At 34.9% G+C, this 22,757-nt stretch overlaps 1 protein-coding gene across 5 annotated transcripts in view; it reads left to right on the plus strand.

Moving 5' to 3' along the window:
• The window catches only part of LOC138708788 (transcriptional regulator ATRX-like), a 138,979-nt gene that overhangs the window by 73,972 nt on the left and 42,250 nt on the right, over positions 1–22,757 (plus strand). For all 5 annotated transcript variants that reach the window (XM_069838968.1, XM_069838966.1, XM_069838970.1 and 2 more), the window contains one exon: positions 15,242–15,362. In XM_069838968.1, the coding sequence (XP_069695069.1) occupies positions 15,267–15,362 (96 nt within the window). In that variant the 5' untranslated portion in view covers positions 15,242–15,266. The remainder of the gene's footprint in view (positions 1–15,241; positions 15,363–22,757) is intronic.

Here is a 22,757-nt window from a genome sequence, read left to right on the forward strand (position 1 = left end):
ACAGCGTCTTACCGGTGAGCTGCGACAATGGCCCTTTTAAGTCCTATCAGTGCAGTGGGAGGAGGGGATATTACATTAAGGAAGTATCTGTTTATTTCACTTTGTGCGATGTTTCAAGCAGAACACAGATCTTGTTCGTAAAGTTTACTTTGTGTAAATATGAGAGTAGTTTTTTCCTTGTAGATAACATACTTTTAATTTTTCGTCTCTTTGAAGAGGGTTTTAAATTCAAACTCTAGGTTGCGGTGTTCGAAACCGGAAAGATCTTTTGTAGGAGCCCTGTATATGTATATTTACGGTCTTACTAATAAATCGTGTATAGTTTATATACGAGACTTATGCAGCGTTGAGACAGAAAACGTTACTAATAAACCGTGAATAAGCTATGGACGTATAAACAGGCTGTAACTATACAATGGGAATTGCTTTGCAGTAGTTATATATACGAAACCCCTTGTTTAAGCGTTGTATACAGAGAAAAAAATGGCCGCCCCTCTAACAGCTGTTCATATCGACTGTCATTTTATGATGATGGATGCCTTGTAACCACAGAAGAACACACCAAAGAGCACAGAATAAGTATAATAATATTGCTGTAGCTTGTACTCTTTGGCCAAAATATAGTGTGGTAATCGATGGACTGGAGATCACATGGACCCGGCTAAACTACAATGACCTCAAGACCATGGAGAACGTCAAAGCAAGGTTCTTAAAAGCAGCACTGGGAATCTCAAAATATGCACCCTCCAGAATGGCGTACGAACTCGCGCGAGAACCCTTCCTGATAGAGGAACTACGAAGCAGACTCATGCTGCCATCTACCGCAGCAGAACTTCGACTACGCACGGTCATGCAAGAGAAGAAGGCGGAAATAGAAAGTGAATTCTATGGAACGGACGCGATGATCAACCGCAACTGGACAGGGCCGAACAACAAATTACGAAGCGCCATAACAAGGCTAGCAGTTCACGGTTTTCACCACAAACTGTGCAGAAGATCAGAGTACCACGAACCTTCCCCCGAATGCGTGTGCAAACTGTGCAACGAAGTGTGTCCAAAATATCATTTTAGTAAATGTGTGAATAGAACGAAGTCACTGGTGGAATATAGTAAAGAGAAGTAATCATACCAAACTAAATTGCACGTTTGTGCGCACTTCTTTCTTATTATAATTCGGAATAAGGAAGAATGGTTCATCTCGTAATCGATTAGAGCTAGTTGTACTATCGATATTTCACACTCCACAGTAGAGCACTCTACCGGATGTAATAGAGAACCTCAGATATTCTATTACCTTTCGTAACGAAGTAATGACGAAACTATGACGTAGCTGTGTAACAGTTATACTGTTATACACGACGTATGTAGTGATTATTAGTAAGGAATTTACACACGACGTATAAACGAGCTACTCATTGTATAAGTATAAGACAGTTAAACGTCTGTATGTAGAGTTTTTATTAGTAAGACCGTTAGTCGACATTTTTTGTATATGATAGCTAAGATACTTTACATAACGGGAAAATCCATGAAACAATCAAATCGACAAGGGTGGGTTCAAGGGTTAACCCTGTAGCCCCCTCTTGTGTGCGCCCCTGCATACAAGAATTAGGCCTAGATTTACGGAAAATTAAGAAAATCCGTCACTGACTCTTCTGCTGTACGGGTTGCGTTCGAGTGAATAGGCGATCTGTTTCATTTTCGCCACCGTTGTCGGATGGAGTATAATAGCGAAATAATGCATCACGTGGACAACTTGTACAAGTCGGAGTAGCACAATGTGCGAGCAAATTAAGAGGAATTCAACCAGTCGCAGTTATAATGGTTCATCCCCACTCTAGGCTGAAACTCATCAGCGCCACTCTGTGTATAATACATCAATCAGCCGCAAACTTTTCTACGCCTCATTTTAAAGAGCGACACAGCTCACTGTCGCCATCTGCAGGATCCTGCTTTCGAAAGAAAGCAAAGAAGCGATTGAGTACGGTGGACGGAAAAATTTTATTATTATTATTATTATTATTATTATTATTATTATTATTATTATTATTATTATTATTATTCATTGCCTTTGAAGTTTGACGATTATTGAGATACAATGATGTTCATGATGATCATGGTGGTAATGATGGTGCCAGTTGTGATTTATATTCATGATAGTAATGATGGTAATTATGTTGATAGTGAAATTAAAATAACTGAACGGAAATGGCATTTGGTATGAAATTTCGGTATCGACATGGAGTATTGTTTTTATTTTTAATTATACAGGATGTTCTGAAAAAAAGTTTTAATATTTAGAGAGGAGGTAGTGAACATTAAAAGAAGAAATAAAAGTCCTACAAACATGGGTCCTAAAATTAATATCTTCTGAGAAATGGGCAAATGTTTGTCACCACTGTAAGAGCAGCATATCTTTCTATGTGAGCTCTTTGGCAAGAAACAAATGAGGAAACAGAATGTAACCATTTTTCACTACGTGTTTCATTTCTTTTCCAAGAGCTAACAGTAGAATACAGTATATGCTGCTCTCACAGTGATGGTAAACATTTTGCTAATTTCTCTAAAGATGTTAATTTTAGAACCCGTGTTACTGTTACAACAAAACATAGTCCGTTTTAACAGATACGAAACTAACTTACCTGACTCCTGCAATAATAATAAAAGACCAAAAATTCTAAATGTGCTAAGTGCCAATTTGTCAAATTTCATTTTATCCAATCCGAAGGAGGAATATCCAGTCCACACCTGTGGAGTAACGGTCAGCGCGTCTGGCTGCGAAACTAGGTGGCCCGGGTTCGATTCCTGGTCGGGGCAAGTTACCTGGTTGAGGTTTTTTCCGGGGTTTTCCCTCAACCCAATACGAGCAAATGCTGGGTAACTTTAGGTGCTGGACCCCGGACTCATTTCACCGGCATTATCATCTTCATATCATTCAGACGCTAAATAACCTAGATGTTGATACAGCGTCGTAAAATAACCCAATAAAAATAAATAAAAATATCCATATGAGAATATCATACTAAATTGTCTTTGTCGTAGCTCAACTGTAAGGGACTGATTCGTGCGACAAAAGACGGCGTTGTAGGTATCTCAACATGCATTTCGCAGTGTGTTTTTCATCAGTATCTCAGAAAGTTGTTTTGGAACTTAGCACATTTATGGCGAAGTGCATCAACATTGATTAAAAACGCAGTAATCATAGATTACGAAACGATGGTTAAACAGTAGCCGTGGTTAAAATGTAATTTATGTGCACCATTCATAATCACCGATTACTAAAACTTGGCTAGCTGACACCTCATTTAACCAGAGTAAAGTCTATGATGGTACATTGTTTCTACAAAATGACTAAAGGAAAGCATCCATACCGCTGCAAAGATAATAGTCAACGTCTAAAAACGACTGCGCTCACTATGTTCTACATCGAAATGAACGTATCCTACATTTTCGCGTTGCATTTGTTTGCCTTTGGGCGCTGTTATATTTGTGAGTTCCATTTCTTTGTTTTTCAGTACTTTTAGGTTAAAATCGTACAAAATGGAAAATTGAATCCAAAAATGATTATATCCCAATGTTAGGTTGAAGTATCGATAGACTTAATTACTAGATTTAAATGTAGGCCTATTATATAAAAAAGATGGAATATCCATAAAGGAAAATGATGCAGAAAATTGGTAGGAATGTGTGTACGATCTTGGACTACACCAGGGAATTGTGCATTATCCTAAGATCCATCCATAACCTCTCTTTGTTCAGCCAGTGACATAGGGAAAGAGATATTGGTATTCGAGTATTCCCTCTTAAAATACAGAAAATAATAGTTACATAGAATCGTAATATAAGCAGCCGATCCGTAGGAGAAATATGATTGTTCTTGTGTTATTTCAATTGATCCATTTGTAGATTTTGATAAACGAAATCCCTCCTGAAATTTTCTGTCACCTAATTGCTCGCAAGAATTCTCTCTTTCCACTAAAGAACCTTCACGCTCATGCTCTATCCAAGTAATTCAAGTACTGCACAATAATAATCGTCTTCGAAATAATCACCTGTGGTTATGGCCGCCATTTTGCTTTACTTGCTCTACTAATCGCTGGTTATCTCCTTTAACCGCTCATATTTGGCCGGTTAGAGATTACTGTGGTTAACTTCCTATTTAAGTCGTAACCGAGGTCGATCCACCGTAAAATTGCTTAATCGGGGATTAGGTCACAATTTTAACCGATGGTTACACTAACCAACGTTGATGCACGTGGGCATTAGAGTGTTAGGTCCTCAATTACTGCAGCGTGGAATCAGTTTACGTTTAATAGTACGATTACGAACTCTAACGTGGTTTAAGCGTCCTCTTGATACAAACACAAAAGTATGCTGTGTAAGGGTACGTACACGTTGGAGCGACGATAAACGATAAAAGAAGCAGCGATGCTATATCAGAGAGAATTGAAGCATGCATTGTCATTGAGGTGTGCATATTGGAGTAACGATAAAAGCAATTATACACGATAAAAGCGACGAAAAAGAAAAATTCCATTTTTTTCGCTCTTGTCGTTCATATGATCTCTGATTAAGATAATATTAATCATTATAATGACGGGTGGTTATCAATATATCCGAATATTTATCGACTTATTATTATTTCCGCATATTAAATTAATTATTGTAGATATTGGCAAATTGATCAGTTGTGTATTTATTCGTCATATGTTATGTGATCACAAGAACCAATCACAACACAACGAATTTATACTATCTTTGGGGTGAGAAACGGGTTCAATTTTGTACGTATTTAAGTTATATTAACCTTGAACCTAGCAGCTGATATTTCCTATGTATCTTCTTTCATTAAGTGGATGCATATAATATCTTCTACTGATAAATCAAAATGTTCGCTTCCCGCGTCCTCGTTGCTGCGATATGAACTCTTGATTCTTTGATAATACCAAAGCGTCGCTAGATCGTTTCTTTTATCGTTTATCGTTGCTCCAATGTGTACGTACCCTAATACGTAGTAGCAAATGACAGCATTCTGTTTCCTCATTTGTTTCTTGCCAAAGAACTCACAGTGGAAGATAAGTTGTTCCTATATTGATGGTAAACATTTGCTCATTTGTCAGAAAATATTAATTTTACGACCTATGTTTATAGGACTTTTATTTCTTGTTTTGATGCGCACTACCTCCTCTCTAAATGTTGGAACTTTTTTCAGAACACCCACTATAGATACCACATTATTACTCTAATAATGATAGCGGGCAATGCTGCTTTAATTTTGGTATCCATGGCAACTAAACCTCACTTAATTATTCTGGTATCAGCATCGAGCAAACTGAACTCGAATTAGTATTCGAGTGGCAATATCGAAACTATTCAAGTTTTTGTTCGTGCAAAGGCGGCAACGGAAGATGATGTCCACTGTAACAGACCACAGAGAGCGTAACATTTTAAGCTACATACATACATACATACATACATACATACATACATACATACATACATACATACATACATACATACATACATACATACGGGCTATTCCATATGAAATCGATCAGTAAAAAACCTCGCATTTTTTTAATATTCTAATTTTTTCCCTATTTATACAAGGTGCTGAGGAGGGTGCATTTGTAAAAATATGCTATCGAAAGTCACACAGTTTTCGTATTGTTGAGCGACAAATTTAGGGTATTTTAGAAAAACAAGCCTCTTTCAGCGCTCAGAACTCTGGAACAATTTACTGCAGAACATTGAACGGGAGCTCATTTTGAAGCTGACATTTGGTAGGTTATGATAAGAAGTAATCCTTATTTTTATTGTATAGAGAGAGACAGGTAATCTGATTTTACTTACTTTAAGCTTTATGCCCATTTGTAAAAATGTAAAAAAATATTGAGAAAAAACCTTGCATTATTAAGAGGGATTCGGCATTGTTTGCTTAGTGTCACGGCAATAAGTTTCGGGGGTATTAAATAAATTATTTTGTGCGAGATCGTGCGTATTTGCTTGTTTTCCGCACAGAATCAATACGCGGTAAGTGTGAAATACCACATTCAGTATTCCCAACGTAACACACATAACAATTTCCCTCTTCTTACCGCTTAAGCGCGACATTCATTTTACTGCTTTAGGCTTTTAACATATTTTTTTTAGAGACGTTTAACATAGTAATAATTATAAATTGGAAACTTACCACTGCAATTTCACCTAAATTGCAATGTTAATTATTGTTTTTAAATATTTGCAAAAATTAAGTAAAGTCTACTACTCCACGAAAGCTATTGTATTCCTGATACAAGTAACATTAAGGAAGCCGTGAAAAAATCAACAAGACTCCAGATGCCGATGTTATTACTGCAATATGTTATATAAATAATATTGTTAAAATATTAAAATGAAAAATAAATCATTACATAACCTTACCGTTTGTTTTAAGTTCGCATTTATAGACTGGGGGAAAAAAAAGACAGACGTAAATCACGGCCTGCTGGAGTATAGTAAACACAGAAAACATTTTACAGCAACAATGTTAAAGAAAGGTATTTTGGTGTTCCGAAGTTGGCGTCATTAAACAGAAACCAACATGGAGATTTCATTGCAACTAATTAGAAATTCGTCTTTCAGGTATGTAATAAACGATCTTCGCACAAAATAATGTACGATACACGAGCGGTATGTTTGTTTTCATGTTCTCGGAAATTAAAAAAAGCTCAAGTACGTTTCGCTTTTTCAATCTTTTCCTCGACCATGAAAACGTCAACATACCGCTCTTGTAACGTATATTACTATTCACACGGCTGGACTTGAACGGCGCAGTACCGCACGCACTGGCCGAGAGCTGAAGATAAGAGAGCGATGGGCGCCATTTTACTCCTGTATTTATGAAAACATGTGATAAAGCTAGCACAGCTATGCGCTACTAGACGAAACACCACGTGTTTATGCCTCCTGGCCTTGCTTGCCTAGGCTAGCTCCCGCCTCACAGTCAGCTGGTTAGCTCACGCGCGTACTATTTATTTTCTTTATTTTATTTTCAATACTTTCTTATTAACGTTGCACTAGTAAAAAAATACGTGTTTATTAATACTTTCAATGCGGAATCTAACCATATATTTTAAAAATATTTTTTCGTGGGCAAAGGTATCTTAATTAAGAAAAATCTAAATTTCTCCATTTCCATAAAAAGTAAGAAAAACTGTTTACATGTCAATATAAACTTTAACTTTTCAGCATCAAAATAAACCATGATTTTGATCATTGGGTGGAAGGGTTTCGGAGCCACAACAGTTTAAAATTGCTAATTTTATGAAAGTACGATAAATTTAAATATTTTTAATTTAAACACTATGAAGTTCTGATGCCTCAAACTTTGCACAAAGCATTGTATTATAGTTGTCTACGGACAGAAAAAGTTTAATTGTAGTTAAAAATTGCAAGGTCAATTTTCTCTATATTTCGGTCGATTTGAGATGGAAGAGCCCATACATACATACATACATACATACATACATACATACATACATACATACGTGTTCTGCCCATGACCAGGTCTTTCACTACAAACCCAGCTTTCTCCAATCATTCCTATTTTCTGCCTTCCTCTTAGTCTCCGCATATGATCCATATATCTTAATGTCGTCTATCATCTGATATCTTCTTCTGCCCCAAACATTTCTCCCGTTCACCATTCCTTCCAGTGCATCCTTCAGTAGACAGTTTCATTAATCAATAATTTATTAATTATCCATATCTCGTGATGTGCCATTGCATAATGCGCGTGGAGACAGAACCAATTGTTGGGGAGGAAGGACATGACAGGGAGAAAACAAGAAATTAGCGAAAGAAATGTACTAAGAGAGGAGAAGGAAAACGAGAGATTGGAGGGGAAACAGGAAGAAAGAAGAAGAGAAGGAAGAGGAAAAGAGAGGGATGATAAGGAAAAGGAAAAGAGAGAATGAGGATAAAGAAGAGGAAAAGAAAATAACTTCAGGTTCAAAATTCAATCTACGCCACTAATATTCAAGCGCACGCCTAAAAAAGGAAAAAGATATTCTTATTAAAATAACGCAGACGTAGCCTATTGAACTTTTTAAAATGCTTAGGTAACGAGATTTAATGAACAGCTGTCAGGCAGGTTAACGTACGAAAAATTCTCAGACACAATCGCCTCTAATTTCATCTCCCCGGCATTCACCTCTTCCGTTTCTATCTCACTGTCTCTTCCACTGTTCCTTCAGCTCTCTCCATATCTGGTCACTTTTTCTTCTGGTGCAGTAACATTCTTGCAACTGTAAATCTTATTTGCTATTTTGTATCCTCTCACGAAGGAAAAATCGATATCTCAGCTTAAGCACAGCGAATTTTATAACTTATTATTTATTAGTCTCTATCACTAGATATTTCGTCATATCTGTGAATGTGACCAGAATTAGACTCCAGGGTATTCCAGCATATCCTGGAACTTAACATTTACAAAGCTTCGGAACTACAGGTGGGCGACCCATTCATTAGTCATACTACCCTGATGATGAAAACCTCCATGTAGTTTCGAAACAGTGGATATGTTAAGTTTCAGTACACGGTGGAATACTGTCTGAAGTATAATTCTGACGATGTGTTTGAATTTTTTAATTTGTGAATTTATGAAAAGTGCAGTCTTGTGTGTACTAGTCGCGATTTGTGTTTGAGATCATCGTCTTAGCATTAGCATCACAATATTTTTATTAATCATGCATAGCTTCTTACGGAAGAGAATTAAAACTGTATTCACTATCATAATTATCATCTAGAGACCGGAAGTTTAGGCATTATGAATCATTAAAATAGGCAGGCAAAAACGCATCATAAGTAGCTAAAATAGGCAGGAAAAAAGGCATTATAAATAGCTAAAATACACAATAAAAGACAATTAGAAAAATCTTGCACTAGATTCACAACCTCGCACTTTCCACAAAGGGATTTCGACAGCAAGAAAAGCTTTACATAAGTCGAATGAAAATTGAGATTTTAGACTCGATGTTGCAATTTTACTGTTGGAAGCAAAGAAATCTTCTTCCCAGTAGCCTTGGAAAGTGCATTTTTGTGTTTGGTTGTACTGATATGTTGCGATATGAAATATTTAGCTATAGTCCCGTCGCTCTCATTTCCGGCAGCCAATCGCGTTGCAGGTCGGCTACATTTAAACGTGTGCGTCTTGTGATTCGCTTATGAAGACGTTATTCATTTCTTAAGGCTCGATAAATATTTAATATAATCGCCTGCCATTTTGGCTCTTTCGTTGGCGTTCGCAGGACATTATTTGCCGCTCAATTATTTGCTGAATTACAGCGCGTTTGATTTATTATCATAGGAGCTACGACATGATAATGTTTAACGGTGTGGCAAATAGATTCCTCGTATGGTAGCTCGGCAACGAAAGAACAAAAATGGCGAACGATACTACCTACCTAGACTTCACTTCCTAAGACGTAAGCAAAGAGGCGGAGTCACGCCGGAATAACAGCGTCGCGACTATAGCTACAACAACGTCGCAATGAAAACTGAAAGAAAAATAACCGTTAAAAATAACGTTAGACCCGCACTCATTATCGCCTTGTCAAATAAACACAAACATAATTAAAACGCTTACTGTTATACATTTTTTCACGGCAGCACTCATTGTTGCAAAGAGAATATGAACTGACTGAAAGACAATAATATACATTCGGTGAAGTCACTTTAATTGTAGCGGTTATAGAAATAAATTAAAATATACCTGTAGGCAATTTTTAATAATAAATTAATAAATAATAGATAAATAATCAAATAAAGGCAAAAAAGCACTTATTTGTAAATCAGGCATTTATATGAAAAAAGACAGAAAAGGGCAACATAAAACTGTGACGTTTCAATCACAAAGGTATAATTCGTACAGATTTACTTTCAAAATGAAACTAGATTTAACACATTTAAAATGGCATTCTGCCAAAGTTCCGGTCTCTGAATTCATCATCATCATAATCATCATCATCATCATCTAATCTCGAGACTGGATCTTCACTCTTACAAGGATTATGATCACCTACCTCCACCAAATATTCGTAGCCTACGTAGAGGATTTCGTTGTGCAGCTAATATAACGCTTAATTCGATCATTTTGATCAATTCTCAGAGACAGAATCTTCATTCTTGTAAGGATTACGATCTTCCATGAGACACTCATAGTAGCGGATCTCCGTCCTGCGGTCGATATAAAGTTTAATTTGAAGATCATCATCATCATCATCATCATCATCATCATCTATCCTAGGGGACTGGATCTTAATTCTTGCAATGATTACGAACTTCTGTCTGCACAGAAGCGGATATCCTTCTTCGTGTGGTAAACATAACTGAATCCTCATTCTTACGAGTGTTAAGAACCTACTTAAACAACATTCTCAAACAACGTTATCTCCTTTATCTCTTCTTTCATGAGGTAAGTTATGCATGATGCAAGTACACAATATAGACCTGAATGAATCACTGACTTCATGGGAGAGGAATTACGGTATAATCGAAATTGGGTCCGCTGAATATAAAACCGCTCAAACCACACGGGATGACTTCATTCCAAGATAGGCCCAGTAGTTGTGGATCACGTCATATACTCTAAATCACGTGCTGAAAATGTGTCTGCTACGTGAAACTGCGAGTTATTTTTAGACATACAATCTCATTTTAGGTTTCTTCCGTACGCTGACAATGCAGATAGTGTACAATGTGACAATGAAAGTGATGTGATGTGAGTATGTGTTGCTCACATCTTTGTCTCTTCGTCAGACCTTTCCATGCGGGTACTGTTTAGCAAATTTAATGTTGTTTGACTTTATGATTCGTTACTGTTTTATCGTACTTAAACGTTTCATAATGTGTGCGCGTATTGACTTCCTCACTTGTGCATTTAAGTTAGTACAGACAGGGATAACATTCAATGTCTTAAGTCATCAATGGAGCAAATTGAAAAGTAAAGGTTTGGGAGTTGTTTTCTATTCTCACTGGAAGAAAGATAATTCGTGGATCTCAACCAAAAAGGGACTTTCGAGCAGTCAGTGAACGCAAGCCATTAAGATGAACTGTAATACAATACCTGTACGTACTCTCCCTGGTAGAACTCTTGACTCAACCCGTTGCAGAAGATGCGACGAGCAAGAAACGCTTCCTCACGTCTTGGGTTTCTGCCATCATGGAGAATTGCTCCGAATCAACAGACATAATACGGTTCGTTCTCTCATCGCAGCTTCAATCCGTCAGAATGCTTCCTATGAGGTTTATGAGGAGGTTGGTTGCGTCTCTTCTGATGGCTCTACTAGACGGGCTGATATCATCATAATTGATCGGCAGAAGGATAAGGGTGTCATTCTTGATCCCACAATCCGTTTCGAGATGCACGAGCAACAGCCACAAGAGGTGTGTCCTGAAAAACAAGTCATATATGAGCCTTGTTGTCAGCATCTTGGAGCACAATACCACATTACACATTGGACAGTTTCTGGGCTCATGTTCGGTGCCCGTGGCACGATCCCACGTGAAACTTTAAATCAACTTAAACAATATAAAATTTCTGATGCAACGATTGATGCCATAGGATCTCACGTGTTAAAATCATCCTCAGCTATAATTAGTAATCATTTGTACCCAACAAAATTTTTATTGTAAATGATTTCCTACGTTTTCTTATCTTAATGTTTTTTTCTTTTTTTTTCCAAGTGTCACAAAATTGTTTTGTTTACTTATTATTCTTTATGAATTGATTAGTAGGCCGATCTTTCGAACCCTTATTTAGGGCGGCTTTTGTTTCTACAAATTATCTCTACTTAGTGTCCAGGTCCAATTTTTCTTGTTCACTTTGGTCAAGATTGGTGTCATCTGCCGCCAACCCCCCATAGACATTGCCATCCAGTTCCCATACCGAGACATGTCAACCATTTGCAATCCTTAAAGAGTGAGATCGTAAATATATTGTTCATCAAAGTAAAATGGATCGCTTTTACGTCGTAAATGAATATATAACACGTAAGTTGGAAGTTGGAGGACCCTTGTGACAAGAAATTAACACATTAATTTGAAATTAAATTCAAAATCAAGGAACAAATTAAGAGAAAAGTTGCAGATCTGTACCAATCATGACTGATATGGCTCTACGTCTACAAATCTTAAAACATTGGTGGATCAACAATGTGCCATTTCAGACAGAATATCGACAGTCACTATACAGGGTGATTCAGACCACCTGTAACAATAATTTTTTTTCGAAAACTAGTGCGTTAAAATTTTCGAGACAAAAATATTTATCACTAAAACACATGTGAACTTTCACTTGAACTTGATTTCATCAATCTGCCTTAACAGGAACTAGGGTCAGTGGCGTATTACTTTAAAATTTCAAATTGAAGTGGGGGTCAAATATGGTACCATTTGATAGAGCTCTTCAAAACAAACAACTTTAATGGGAAACGTTTTTATTAATTCCTACTCTTTCAATCAAAAAACGTACGAAAAGACAATGGGTGATTCGGACCAACCGTGTCATTTATTTCGGAAACTAATGCATTAAAAATTTTTCGAAACAAAAATATTTGTAACTAAAGCACATGTGAACTTTCACTTGAGCTTGATTTCATCCATCAGCCTTAACAGGAAGTAGGGTCAGTGGCGTATCACTTTAAAATTTCAAATGGGAATCGGGGTCAAATATGATACAGAGGCGTGAAAATTATTAGAATAATCTTAATTTTAAAGGTTTTTTAATAGTTCCTTCACAAATATTAATTGAATTGATGAATATTGGTATATATTACTATACTGATGCAGGATATATTTACTACTAACAATGCCGGAAAGCATTGTTGTACATTGGTATTTTTCTTATTTTACAATTGTTATGGGAATTCAGAAATTATTATATTATGTTGGCGGAATTGGAAACATAAAAAAATTATATGCACAAAACAGATGTATACGTTCATTTGAACCTTCACAACAATGTAAACGCAAAGAACAATTTGTTTAAAGCATTTCTTAATTAATTTTTGATGTTTCCAATTCCGCCAACATAATATAATAATTTCTGAATTCCCATAACAATTGTAAAATCAGAAAAATACCAATGTACAACAATGCTTTCCGGCATTGTTAGTAGTAAATATATCCTACATCAGTATTGTAATATTATATACCAATATTCATCAATTCAATGAATATTTGTGAAGGAACTATTAAAAACCCTTTAAAATTAAGATTATTCTAATAATTTTCACACCTCTGTACCTCTTCATGATTGCTACTATCGCCTCATTGCAGACAATGCGAAATAGTACCAGCACAGTCATTGTTCCTAGTACCCTCACAACTCAAGCTTCGTGACTGTATATCCTAGACTGTGCTGTTATGCTTGCGCCAAAGCAACAATCAACGCAGTAATACCAACAGTGTGTCTTGTCGAAACTTCTACAGTCCATCAATGTAACAGTGCAAAATGAATGTCGACATCACACAGATTTTGTTTTATATATTAACATTGAAAATGTATATTTCTTTTGTTTATAAACATTTTGTATGCGGTATAGCCACAGTCAAGTACAGTCATGTCAATTGATGCCCACAGGAGCAAGCGCGCGCTTTAGAGCTCAGGAGAGCCTGAGCGCTTTACAGCGGAAAGGAAAGAGACAGACGAAAGACGTGGTATATGCCGCTTGGTCGAGCTATATACAAGGATGGCCAGCACTGATTCAATAGATAATGGGAAGAGAACTTATTAAAACTGTATCCATGTTAATTTTTAGATTTGTCTGAGAAGTATAAGTGCGTTATAAGAATGCAAGTTTTAATTTTAATGCTCATTTTTCATAAGTTTGTTTTTTTTTTTATTCATAAAGGATATTTTATCAACTTTTTTTATAGAAAAGTGAAATTTTCAGATATAGGTCTATTTATTTAGTAGCCTTACAGGTACTGAAACAATGTTTTCGTAAATCTAATATACCGTAAATACGTATTACTGAAGATAGCATATTACAAATTTTGAAAATATTCGCATGGAAAATGTTTGTAAGGAAATTAATTAACAAAGCAACTGCTATTACATCATAAGCAAAAGATACGTGTCCATGTGTTGTAAAAATGTCAGCTCTATAGCTTCAGCAGATTTCGAGAAAATAATTTAATATTCTGATGATAGGAAGTTGCTCACCAATATCACCTTAAAAGCATAATGCGATAAGATTTTTGTTATGGAATATTAGTTACACTTAAAACATATAAACTTTGCTTTGTACTGTAATATTGTTTTGATTAGTTCATCGATTACTTTTATAAGGCTAAAGATACCATCAATATCAATTCCAACTGATGTCATACTCAATCTCTTTTTTTGGGATATCACTTTCTTTATGAATGATGTGTTTCATGCATTTAGTACAGTATAATATTATACTACTATGGAATTTATGTGAATATTCCTTCTTAACTCTCTATTATGTTATTAACATTTAAAACACAACTGAAATATTAAGAAATTGGTATTAGTACTTTTGTTTTACAGACAATATAGCTAATATCAAACAGAAAGAAGCCATATAAAAATAACGACATAAAATTTCACATTCCGTTTGAAGTTCGTGCACCACTGTTTTCTTAATCCATCAGGCTGCTTATTCATATACACAACTCTCTTCTTTCCATACTTAGCTCTTGATGCCCGCGCACGACGTCAAGGTCAGAAAAATGCGCTTGCTTTGACATCACTGGTCCAGTATATACAGTCACGAAGCTTGAGTTGTGAGGGTACTAGAAACAATGACTGTGCTGGTACTATTTCGCATTGTCTGTGATGAGGCGATAGTAGCGATCCTAGTGGTTAGCAACTATCTATGAATGCATATTCCCTACTTATTGAGCTTCGTGACTGTATATACTAGACTGGTATATAGCCTACGTACGAGATATACTGTCAACAGTGACAACTATGACAATCTCAAAATTGTTGGTACCGCTCTTCGTGTCAGAAGTTTAGAAATGATTAGGCTTTCTCGCTAAATGAAAATGATGACAACGTCCCCTCATGACATTAAAACGACCTGCAAAGTTTCTAAAGTGTTTTCGTACTAAGAAATTCTCACTTACGACAGAAAAACATGACGCAACGCAGAAACATCCGCTGATATTAAAGTTAACAAATGATCTAACAAGAGAAAGAGAGAGATATCCGTTTCCTCTGTTGCAGCGTGGAGAGAGCGACAGTTTGAGCCATGACCAGTGAAGAGGAGCCCGTCGCCATGGCGGGACCTGAGGACAGCGGCGGCGGCGTGAGGATGGCCGGCTACCTCGACAAGCGCGGCAAGATGGTGAGTGACTTATGGCATCGATACATTTGTAATAATGAAATTTTCGTAGAAAAATTAGAGTCCGTTTGGTTTTAATAATTAAATGGTTTCAGTGGCGTACGCAGAATTTTGTCAAGGTGGGGGTCATTCTTTATGACGTGAATATGTTAGCAGAAAATCCACAAACGATTAGGGAAAACACGGAAATTTTACTTGAAGCAAGTAAAGCGATAGGTTTGGAAGTAAATCCCGAAAAGACAAAGTATATGATTATGTCTCGTGACCAGAATATTGTACGAAATGGAAATATAAAAATTGGAAATTTATCTTTTGAAGAAGTGGAGAAATTCAAATATCTGGGAGCAACAGTAACAAATATAAATGATACTCGGGAGGAAATTAAACACAGAATAAATATGGGAAATGCGTGTTATTATTCGGTTGAGAAACTTTTATCATCCAGTCTGCTGTCAAAAAAATCTGAAAGAATTTATAAAACAGTTATATTACCGGTTGTTCTTTATGGTTGTGAAACTTGGACTCTCACTTTGAGAGAGGAACATAGGTTAAGGGTGTTTGAGAATAAGGAAAATATTTGGGGCTAAGAGGGATGAAGTTACAGGAGAATGGAGAAAGTTACACAACGCAGAACTGCACGCATTGTGTTCTTCACCTGACATAATTAGGAACATTAAATCCAGACGTTTGAGATGGGCAGGGCATGTAGCACGTATGGGCGAATCCAGAAATGCATATAGAGTGTTAGTTGGGAGGCCGGAGGGAAAAATACCTTTAGGGAGGCCGAGACGTAGATGGGAAGATAATATTAAAATGGATTTGAGGGAGGTGAGATATGATGATAGAGACTGGATTAATCTTGCTCAGGATAGGGACCAATGGCAGGCTTATGTGAGGGCGGCAATGAACCTCCGGGTTCCTTAAAAGCCAGTAAGTAAGTAATTAAGTAAGTAAATGGGTCATTCTTTAAATTGTTTATGCTCGACCATGCCGAAATGTAGTAATTATACACCTGGTAGCAGTCCTTTAATGCATGTCATTAAAGTACACCTATTCATTAAAGTTCAGGTTTTCGATTATTCTCGGATATGCAATCGAAAGACAACTAGGGAAACGTCACGGAGGCGGGAAATCCAATACTGTCGCAGAAGGTTATGTTCTGTTACTATAATAATTAGCGTTAGGTGTAAATAATATTCAAATAAATTCAATTTGTCATCTCGTTTTTCAATTCTAAATCAATTTCCAGGTTATATCAAAATTAATGTTCATGTTATTCTCTAGATTATATCAAGGTCAATGACACATTCGTTCTTCGGAAAAAATCAATACTTTCGCGTCTGCACACATCTCACAATTTAGGTCAGTTCCGCGCCTCACATAACCATAACATGAATAATTTCAAGTTAGAAATATGGTCGAGCATAAAAAGTCGTATGAAACTTGCCTATAATGCTAATTAAGACGCTCGTATGAAAATTATGAAACTCGCTTGCGCTCGTTTCATAAACAAACATACTCGCGTCTTAATTCCTACCATTATAGGCTCGTTGCATAATGTACTATTACAATTGAAGAGTACACTGCAAGAATGATGGATGTCATTTGGAATACATTTTGCAGAAGAAGCAATTGAAAGTTTGAAATGCTTAGCGCTCAAAGCTTAACTGTGATTTTCCGATCATTACTGGACAATGACTATCAATCAGTGTTAATGCCATATAACTCTATGTACATTAAGCTATGCATTGGCAGTCTTGGTTCATTTCCGACAAGAAAGTGACATCCATCATTCTTGCAGTGGACTCTTCAACTTATATTATCGATATTTAAAATTTTTTCGTATTATTATTATTATTATTATTATTATTATTATTATTATTATTATTATCATCATCATCATCATCATCATCAGCTGAGCTTTTACAGAGGGATGTGAAACTAGTTCCTGGAAGAACGTTCACAACATTGTCACGCTGTGGCTGCAAAGAAACATTTGCCAATGTGAAATTTTCACTAACCTCACGAGAATCATTATGCGACTTTTTGCTAAAAAAAATTGTAAAATTGAGCTTTGCGGTCACTTAGACATATCAAAGAACCCGAAACGATAATGTGAAGTTTATATTAAAAATATAAACTTCCACAAATCGTTAAAGGAACATTTCATAATACAGACGTGGACAAATTATTAGCAAAATTGGAGATTTTTATTATATATTTTTACAAACTATGATTCTTCAATTTAGACTACAGTTGACATCTTTGCGTATTTCCAAATCATTAGAAAAATCGAAGATTTGTATTGTATATTTTTACAAAATTTCAATCTTCAATTTAGACTACAATTGATATTTTCGCATCTTTACAAATTATTAGCAAAAGTGGAGATTTTTTTGTATATTTTTACAAAATTAGACTCTTTAATTTGGACTACAGGTGACATTTTGGATATTTCCAATTATTAGCAAAACTGAAGATATTTTATTATATATTTTTACAAAATTTGACTCTCCACTTTAGACTGCAGTTGACATTTTTGCATATTTACAAATTATTAGCAAAATTGAAGATTTTATTATACATTTTTTACAAAATTTGACTCTTCAATTTAGAATAGCCTACATTTGATATTTTTGCATATTTATATCTACTGTAATGATAGAAATATGCAAAATTGTCAACTGTAGTCTAAATTGAAAAGTCAAATTTTGTATATAGAATTATCATAAAAGTCGTCAATTTTGTTAATAATTTGTCCACGTCTGTATAGTCAGAACTCTAACGAACGAGTGAATACCGCTCTTAATGCTACATTATGCAACGAGCCTATAATGGTAGTAATTAAGACGCGAGTATGTTTATGAAACGAGCGCAAGCGAGTTTCATAATTTTCATACGAGCGTCTTAATTACCAGTATAGTCAAGTTTCATACGACTTTTTATGCTCGACCATATTGATTTTTTCCGGCAATTGGTGAAATGAATTTGTGGGAATGTGCTTTGCGAAAGGCTGGAAGATGACGGTGAATTGATGTTAATTTGTGTGTTGTTTTTTTCGACTGAGTTTAATATTGTTTAATCTCGCGCTAGTTGTCTTTTGATTGCATATCCAAGAATAATCGATACTTGCGCTTTCATATTGCTACAATGGTATTTCCTGATTGGTGGAACACCTGAACTTTAATGAATAGATGTACTTTAATGAGGTCCATTAAAGGGCTGCTACCAGGTGTATAATTACTACATTTCGGCATAGTCGAGCATAAAATGAGTTTAAAATCGAGAGAGAGAGAGAGAGAGAGAGAGAGAGAGAGAGAGAGAGAGAGAGAGAATAACTCGTCCGGCCTTAATTAAGGATGACCACGAGGATCCGGAAATTAATAGCAAACAAATATAATCAATTAAATATGAATATTGTTATAAAAATAAAATTTAATCATTAAGCACCATTGATTATCAATTATAAAATAAAATCTTAGAAGATGGCTATAAAATTATACTTATAAATAAAAGATTTTATTTAAAATTTACATATCCTTAATTAAGGCCTTCTGAGTGGTATAAATGAAATTGTATAATCTACAGGGAATCTTTAAGAATTTGCGAGATGATTTTTTGAATTTCAAAAGATGATATTGATAATTGTTTTAAAAAATTATATGTAAATTTTGGTAAAGAACTCCGAGCACCAAAAAATAAATCATACATAATATTTAACAGTATTTGCGCTGTAGAATTTTCAAAACAATTTTTTCAATATGTTTCACAAGTTAAATTTCATTTTGTGTCAGCTTCATCTTATTACAAAATCGGGAGGTTTCTTTATAATCAAGATAGCATTGTTATAATTCGTACGTACCCAGCACAAACCACAGGAATTATAGTCTATTGAAGGAGGGGTAGAAGGACCTTGCCTTATGTCGATGTAGGTTTTGTTACTCTGTCTGTGAAAAATTAGAGAAGGGGAAATGATTAAGGATAAAAAAAATACTTAAATCTAAATACTGTATGTCATTATTTCAAAAAGTTCAAGGGCGGTTCAAACCCGGTAAAACTCCCCTCTTTGTGTACGCCCTGAATGGTTTGTTTTCAAAACCTGTTATTTTGTTCAAAAACGATTTTGACTCAATAACTTAATAAACATATTTCTTACGTTCTGAATCCAATGCTAATGTTATTTAATGCCAATTCCTGCTATCTGTCACTCAAAAATGATATTTGAAAGTTTTATTTCGTTTCAAAACCTTTTATGTTATGTTTTTTTTCTGACCAAAACCTATTATCTTATATTTTATTTAGAAATTGTAGGAAAACTATAAAGTATTCTAGTAGTTTTTGTACATAGAATGGTATAAAATATTTGTAAGATGAGAATAAAGATACATTTTTTTAATTGGTATTAGGCTATATTTCAAAGCCAGCAATTTTTCTCCTTCCTGTAAAAACAACTGAAAGTAAAATAGTAAGTTTTGGAAACAAACCATTCCATTGTCGCTGCAGCCCTCATTAGTTGGCGTTTCCTATCTTCAACTTTTTACGCGATTCTGGCATCCTAAAATATTTCTTTGTAAATGTTGACATGTCACACATTACTAGACAAGAAATACAATAATTAAAAGAAAATTAATAAAACTCAAAAGTGTGGAGTTATTAAAATAACAGAGTACATCAGAAATTGCTGAAACTTGCTTAAAATTAGGGTGACATAAAAATAAACGCACCTCTTCGTTAACAGAATTATAGGTTTATTTGTGTAAAAGCTATTTATATAATATTGAAATATGTCTGCCATGTTTTTATCTGAAAAAATCCGAAAATAATAGATTGTAGGGCTCGCATGTAAAACCATTCAGAGATACAAACCTTCTCTGGGTATTGGCAAATTATTATGTCATCCATTATAACATTAAGACCGATTCCATTAGCAAAGATAAAACTGCAGTAATAGCACAGTCTAGTATATACAGTCACGAAGCTCAATACGTAGTAAATAGAGAATTGCTAATCATTGGATCGCTAATATCGCCTCATTACAGACAATGCGACATAGTACCGGCACAGTCAATTGTTCCTAGCACCCTCACAACTCAAGCTCGTGACTGTACTATATACTAGGCTGTGGTAATAGCCCACTCTAAGGAATTAATCTGGATGGGAAGAGGAATACGCAGTAATCCATTAAAAAAAAAGCTTGAATAGCTTTCATTTGTTACTTTTCGAAAAGATTTCAAAGCAACCCAAATTAAACAATGAAAGAAAGAAAAGTTTCGTATGATTAAATCCAATTCTTTTTGTGAATATAAATTATGTTTTCATTTTTATTTAAAACTCACTTTAACATATATTTAGCGATTTCAAAAAGTCCTGATATAATTTGAATAACTATAACAAAATTTATGACTTAATCGAAGATAATGGACATAGATAAATATATAATGGATTCATTCATAGTTTTCTGCCGAAGGACAGGTCTTTCACTGCAAACCCAGAATTCTCCAATCTTTTTCATTTTCCGTTTTCCTCGTAGTCTCTGCATACTATCCCTATATCTTAATGTTGTTATCATGATATTTTCTTCTTCCGTTCACCATTCCTTCCAGTGTATTCTTCAACAGGCAATTTCTTCTTAACCAATTCCTTTTTCTCTTCCTGGTCAGTTTCAGCAACATTCTTTCTTCAGCCACTCTATCCTAACACAGCTGCATTTCTTATTCTGTCTGTCCATTTCATACGCACCATTCTTCTCCATATCCATATTGAAAATTTTTCTAAGTTGTTTTTCTTCTTTTTGTCGTAATGTCCATACTTCTGCTCCCATGCAATGCCACTCTCTACACAAAGCACTTCACTACTCTCTTCCTTAGTTCTTTTTACAGAATCCGCAGGTCTATTGAAGCTTGATTTTTCATTGCTACCCTCCTTTTGACTTCCTTTATAATGGATTATGTTCGAAATTAAACGTAACATTAAAGCTTACGATTGACAGTTAAAAGAAATACCACAAAATTTAGTTAATATAGAATGTGCAATATGCATGTCACTCATTTTGAGAATGCTATGGGATAGTCGAGCAACTAATTCATATAAAAGATCTGTGGAATTATTAACTAAGTAATATGAAAGTATAGGAGAATCGCTTAGTTTAATATAACGGAAATGTAAATTAAAAAAATTAAGGGTTATGCTTATCTCTCTTCATAATATTGTACTAGCGAAGTAATAAATACTCATAAGTGTACAAAGTTGACCAAACATGCTGACCGATTGTGCTAGGCTGAATGACTTAGTTACGGATTAATTTCCGCGACTCTAGTGGCGCTATCATGAATTACGTGATCTTCTCTAATCAGACGTAATTTGCTGACCTTGTACGTACGATAAAGTAGGTTATGCTAAAGCGATTATTGTTTAAATTATTTTAAGCTGGAAACTCCTAGTTTTAAATACTCAGGTGTAGCTTATAATCTATCCTACAGTGTTTCATTAGTATTTATAGGCTTTACAAATTATGAACTACTGTATTTCTTTTTATATGAGAAGGAATTACTTAAGTTTGCTATTATAAGCTACATATCAGCATTGTGGAATTAGAGGAGCGCGAATTTAAGTTAAACTACTATCTCAAACGTTGGCATTAAATACAGACGTGGACAAATTATTAGCAAAATTTAAGATTTTTATTATATATTTTTACAAAATATGATTCTTCAATTTAGACTACAGTTGACATTTTTGTGTATTTCCAAATTATTAGCAAAATTGAAGATTTGTATTGTATATTTTTCAAGATTTAACTCCCCAATTTGGACTACAGTTGATATTTTTGCATATTTACAAATTATTAGCAAAACTGAAGGTTTTTGTTGTATATTTTTACAAAATTCGATTCTTCAATTTGTACTACAGTTGACATTTTGGATATTTAGAAATTATTAGCAAAACTGAAGATTTTTGTTTTATATTTTTACAAAATTTGACTCTTCAATGCAGTTGACAATTTTGCTAATTTACAAATTATTAGCAAAATTGAAGACTTTTATTATATATTTTTACAAAACTTGACTCTTCAATTTAAACTACAGTTGACATATTTGCATATTTCTGTCTACTGTAATGATGGAAATATCCAAAATTGTCGAATGTAGTCTAAATTGAAAAGTCAAATTTTGTAAACAGAATTATCATAAAAATCGTCCATTTTGTTAATAATTTGTCCACGTCTGTAGCCTACTGTCCAAATTCAACCTCGCAAATTACTACGCAATAATTAACAATAGGTCCCTAACAGACACAACAACAACAACAACAACTGTAACAACAAATTGGAAAAATCATATTAAAAAAATTACCCCCAAATTAAATTCAGCATGTTTCGCTATTAGATCTATGCAAAAG

This window comes from Periplaneta americana, chromosome 11 (genome assembly GCF_040183065.1).
Source record: "Periplaneta americana isolate PAMFEO1 chromosome 11, P.americana_PAMFEO1_priV1, whole genome shotgun sequence".
Taxonomy (NCBI): Eukaryota; Metazoa; Arthropoda; class Insecta; order Blattodea; family Blattidae; genus Periplaneta; species Periplaneta americana.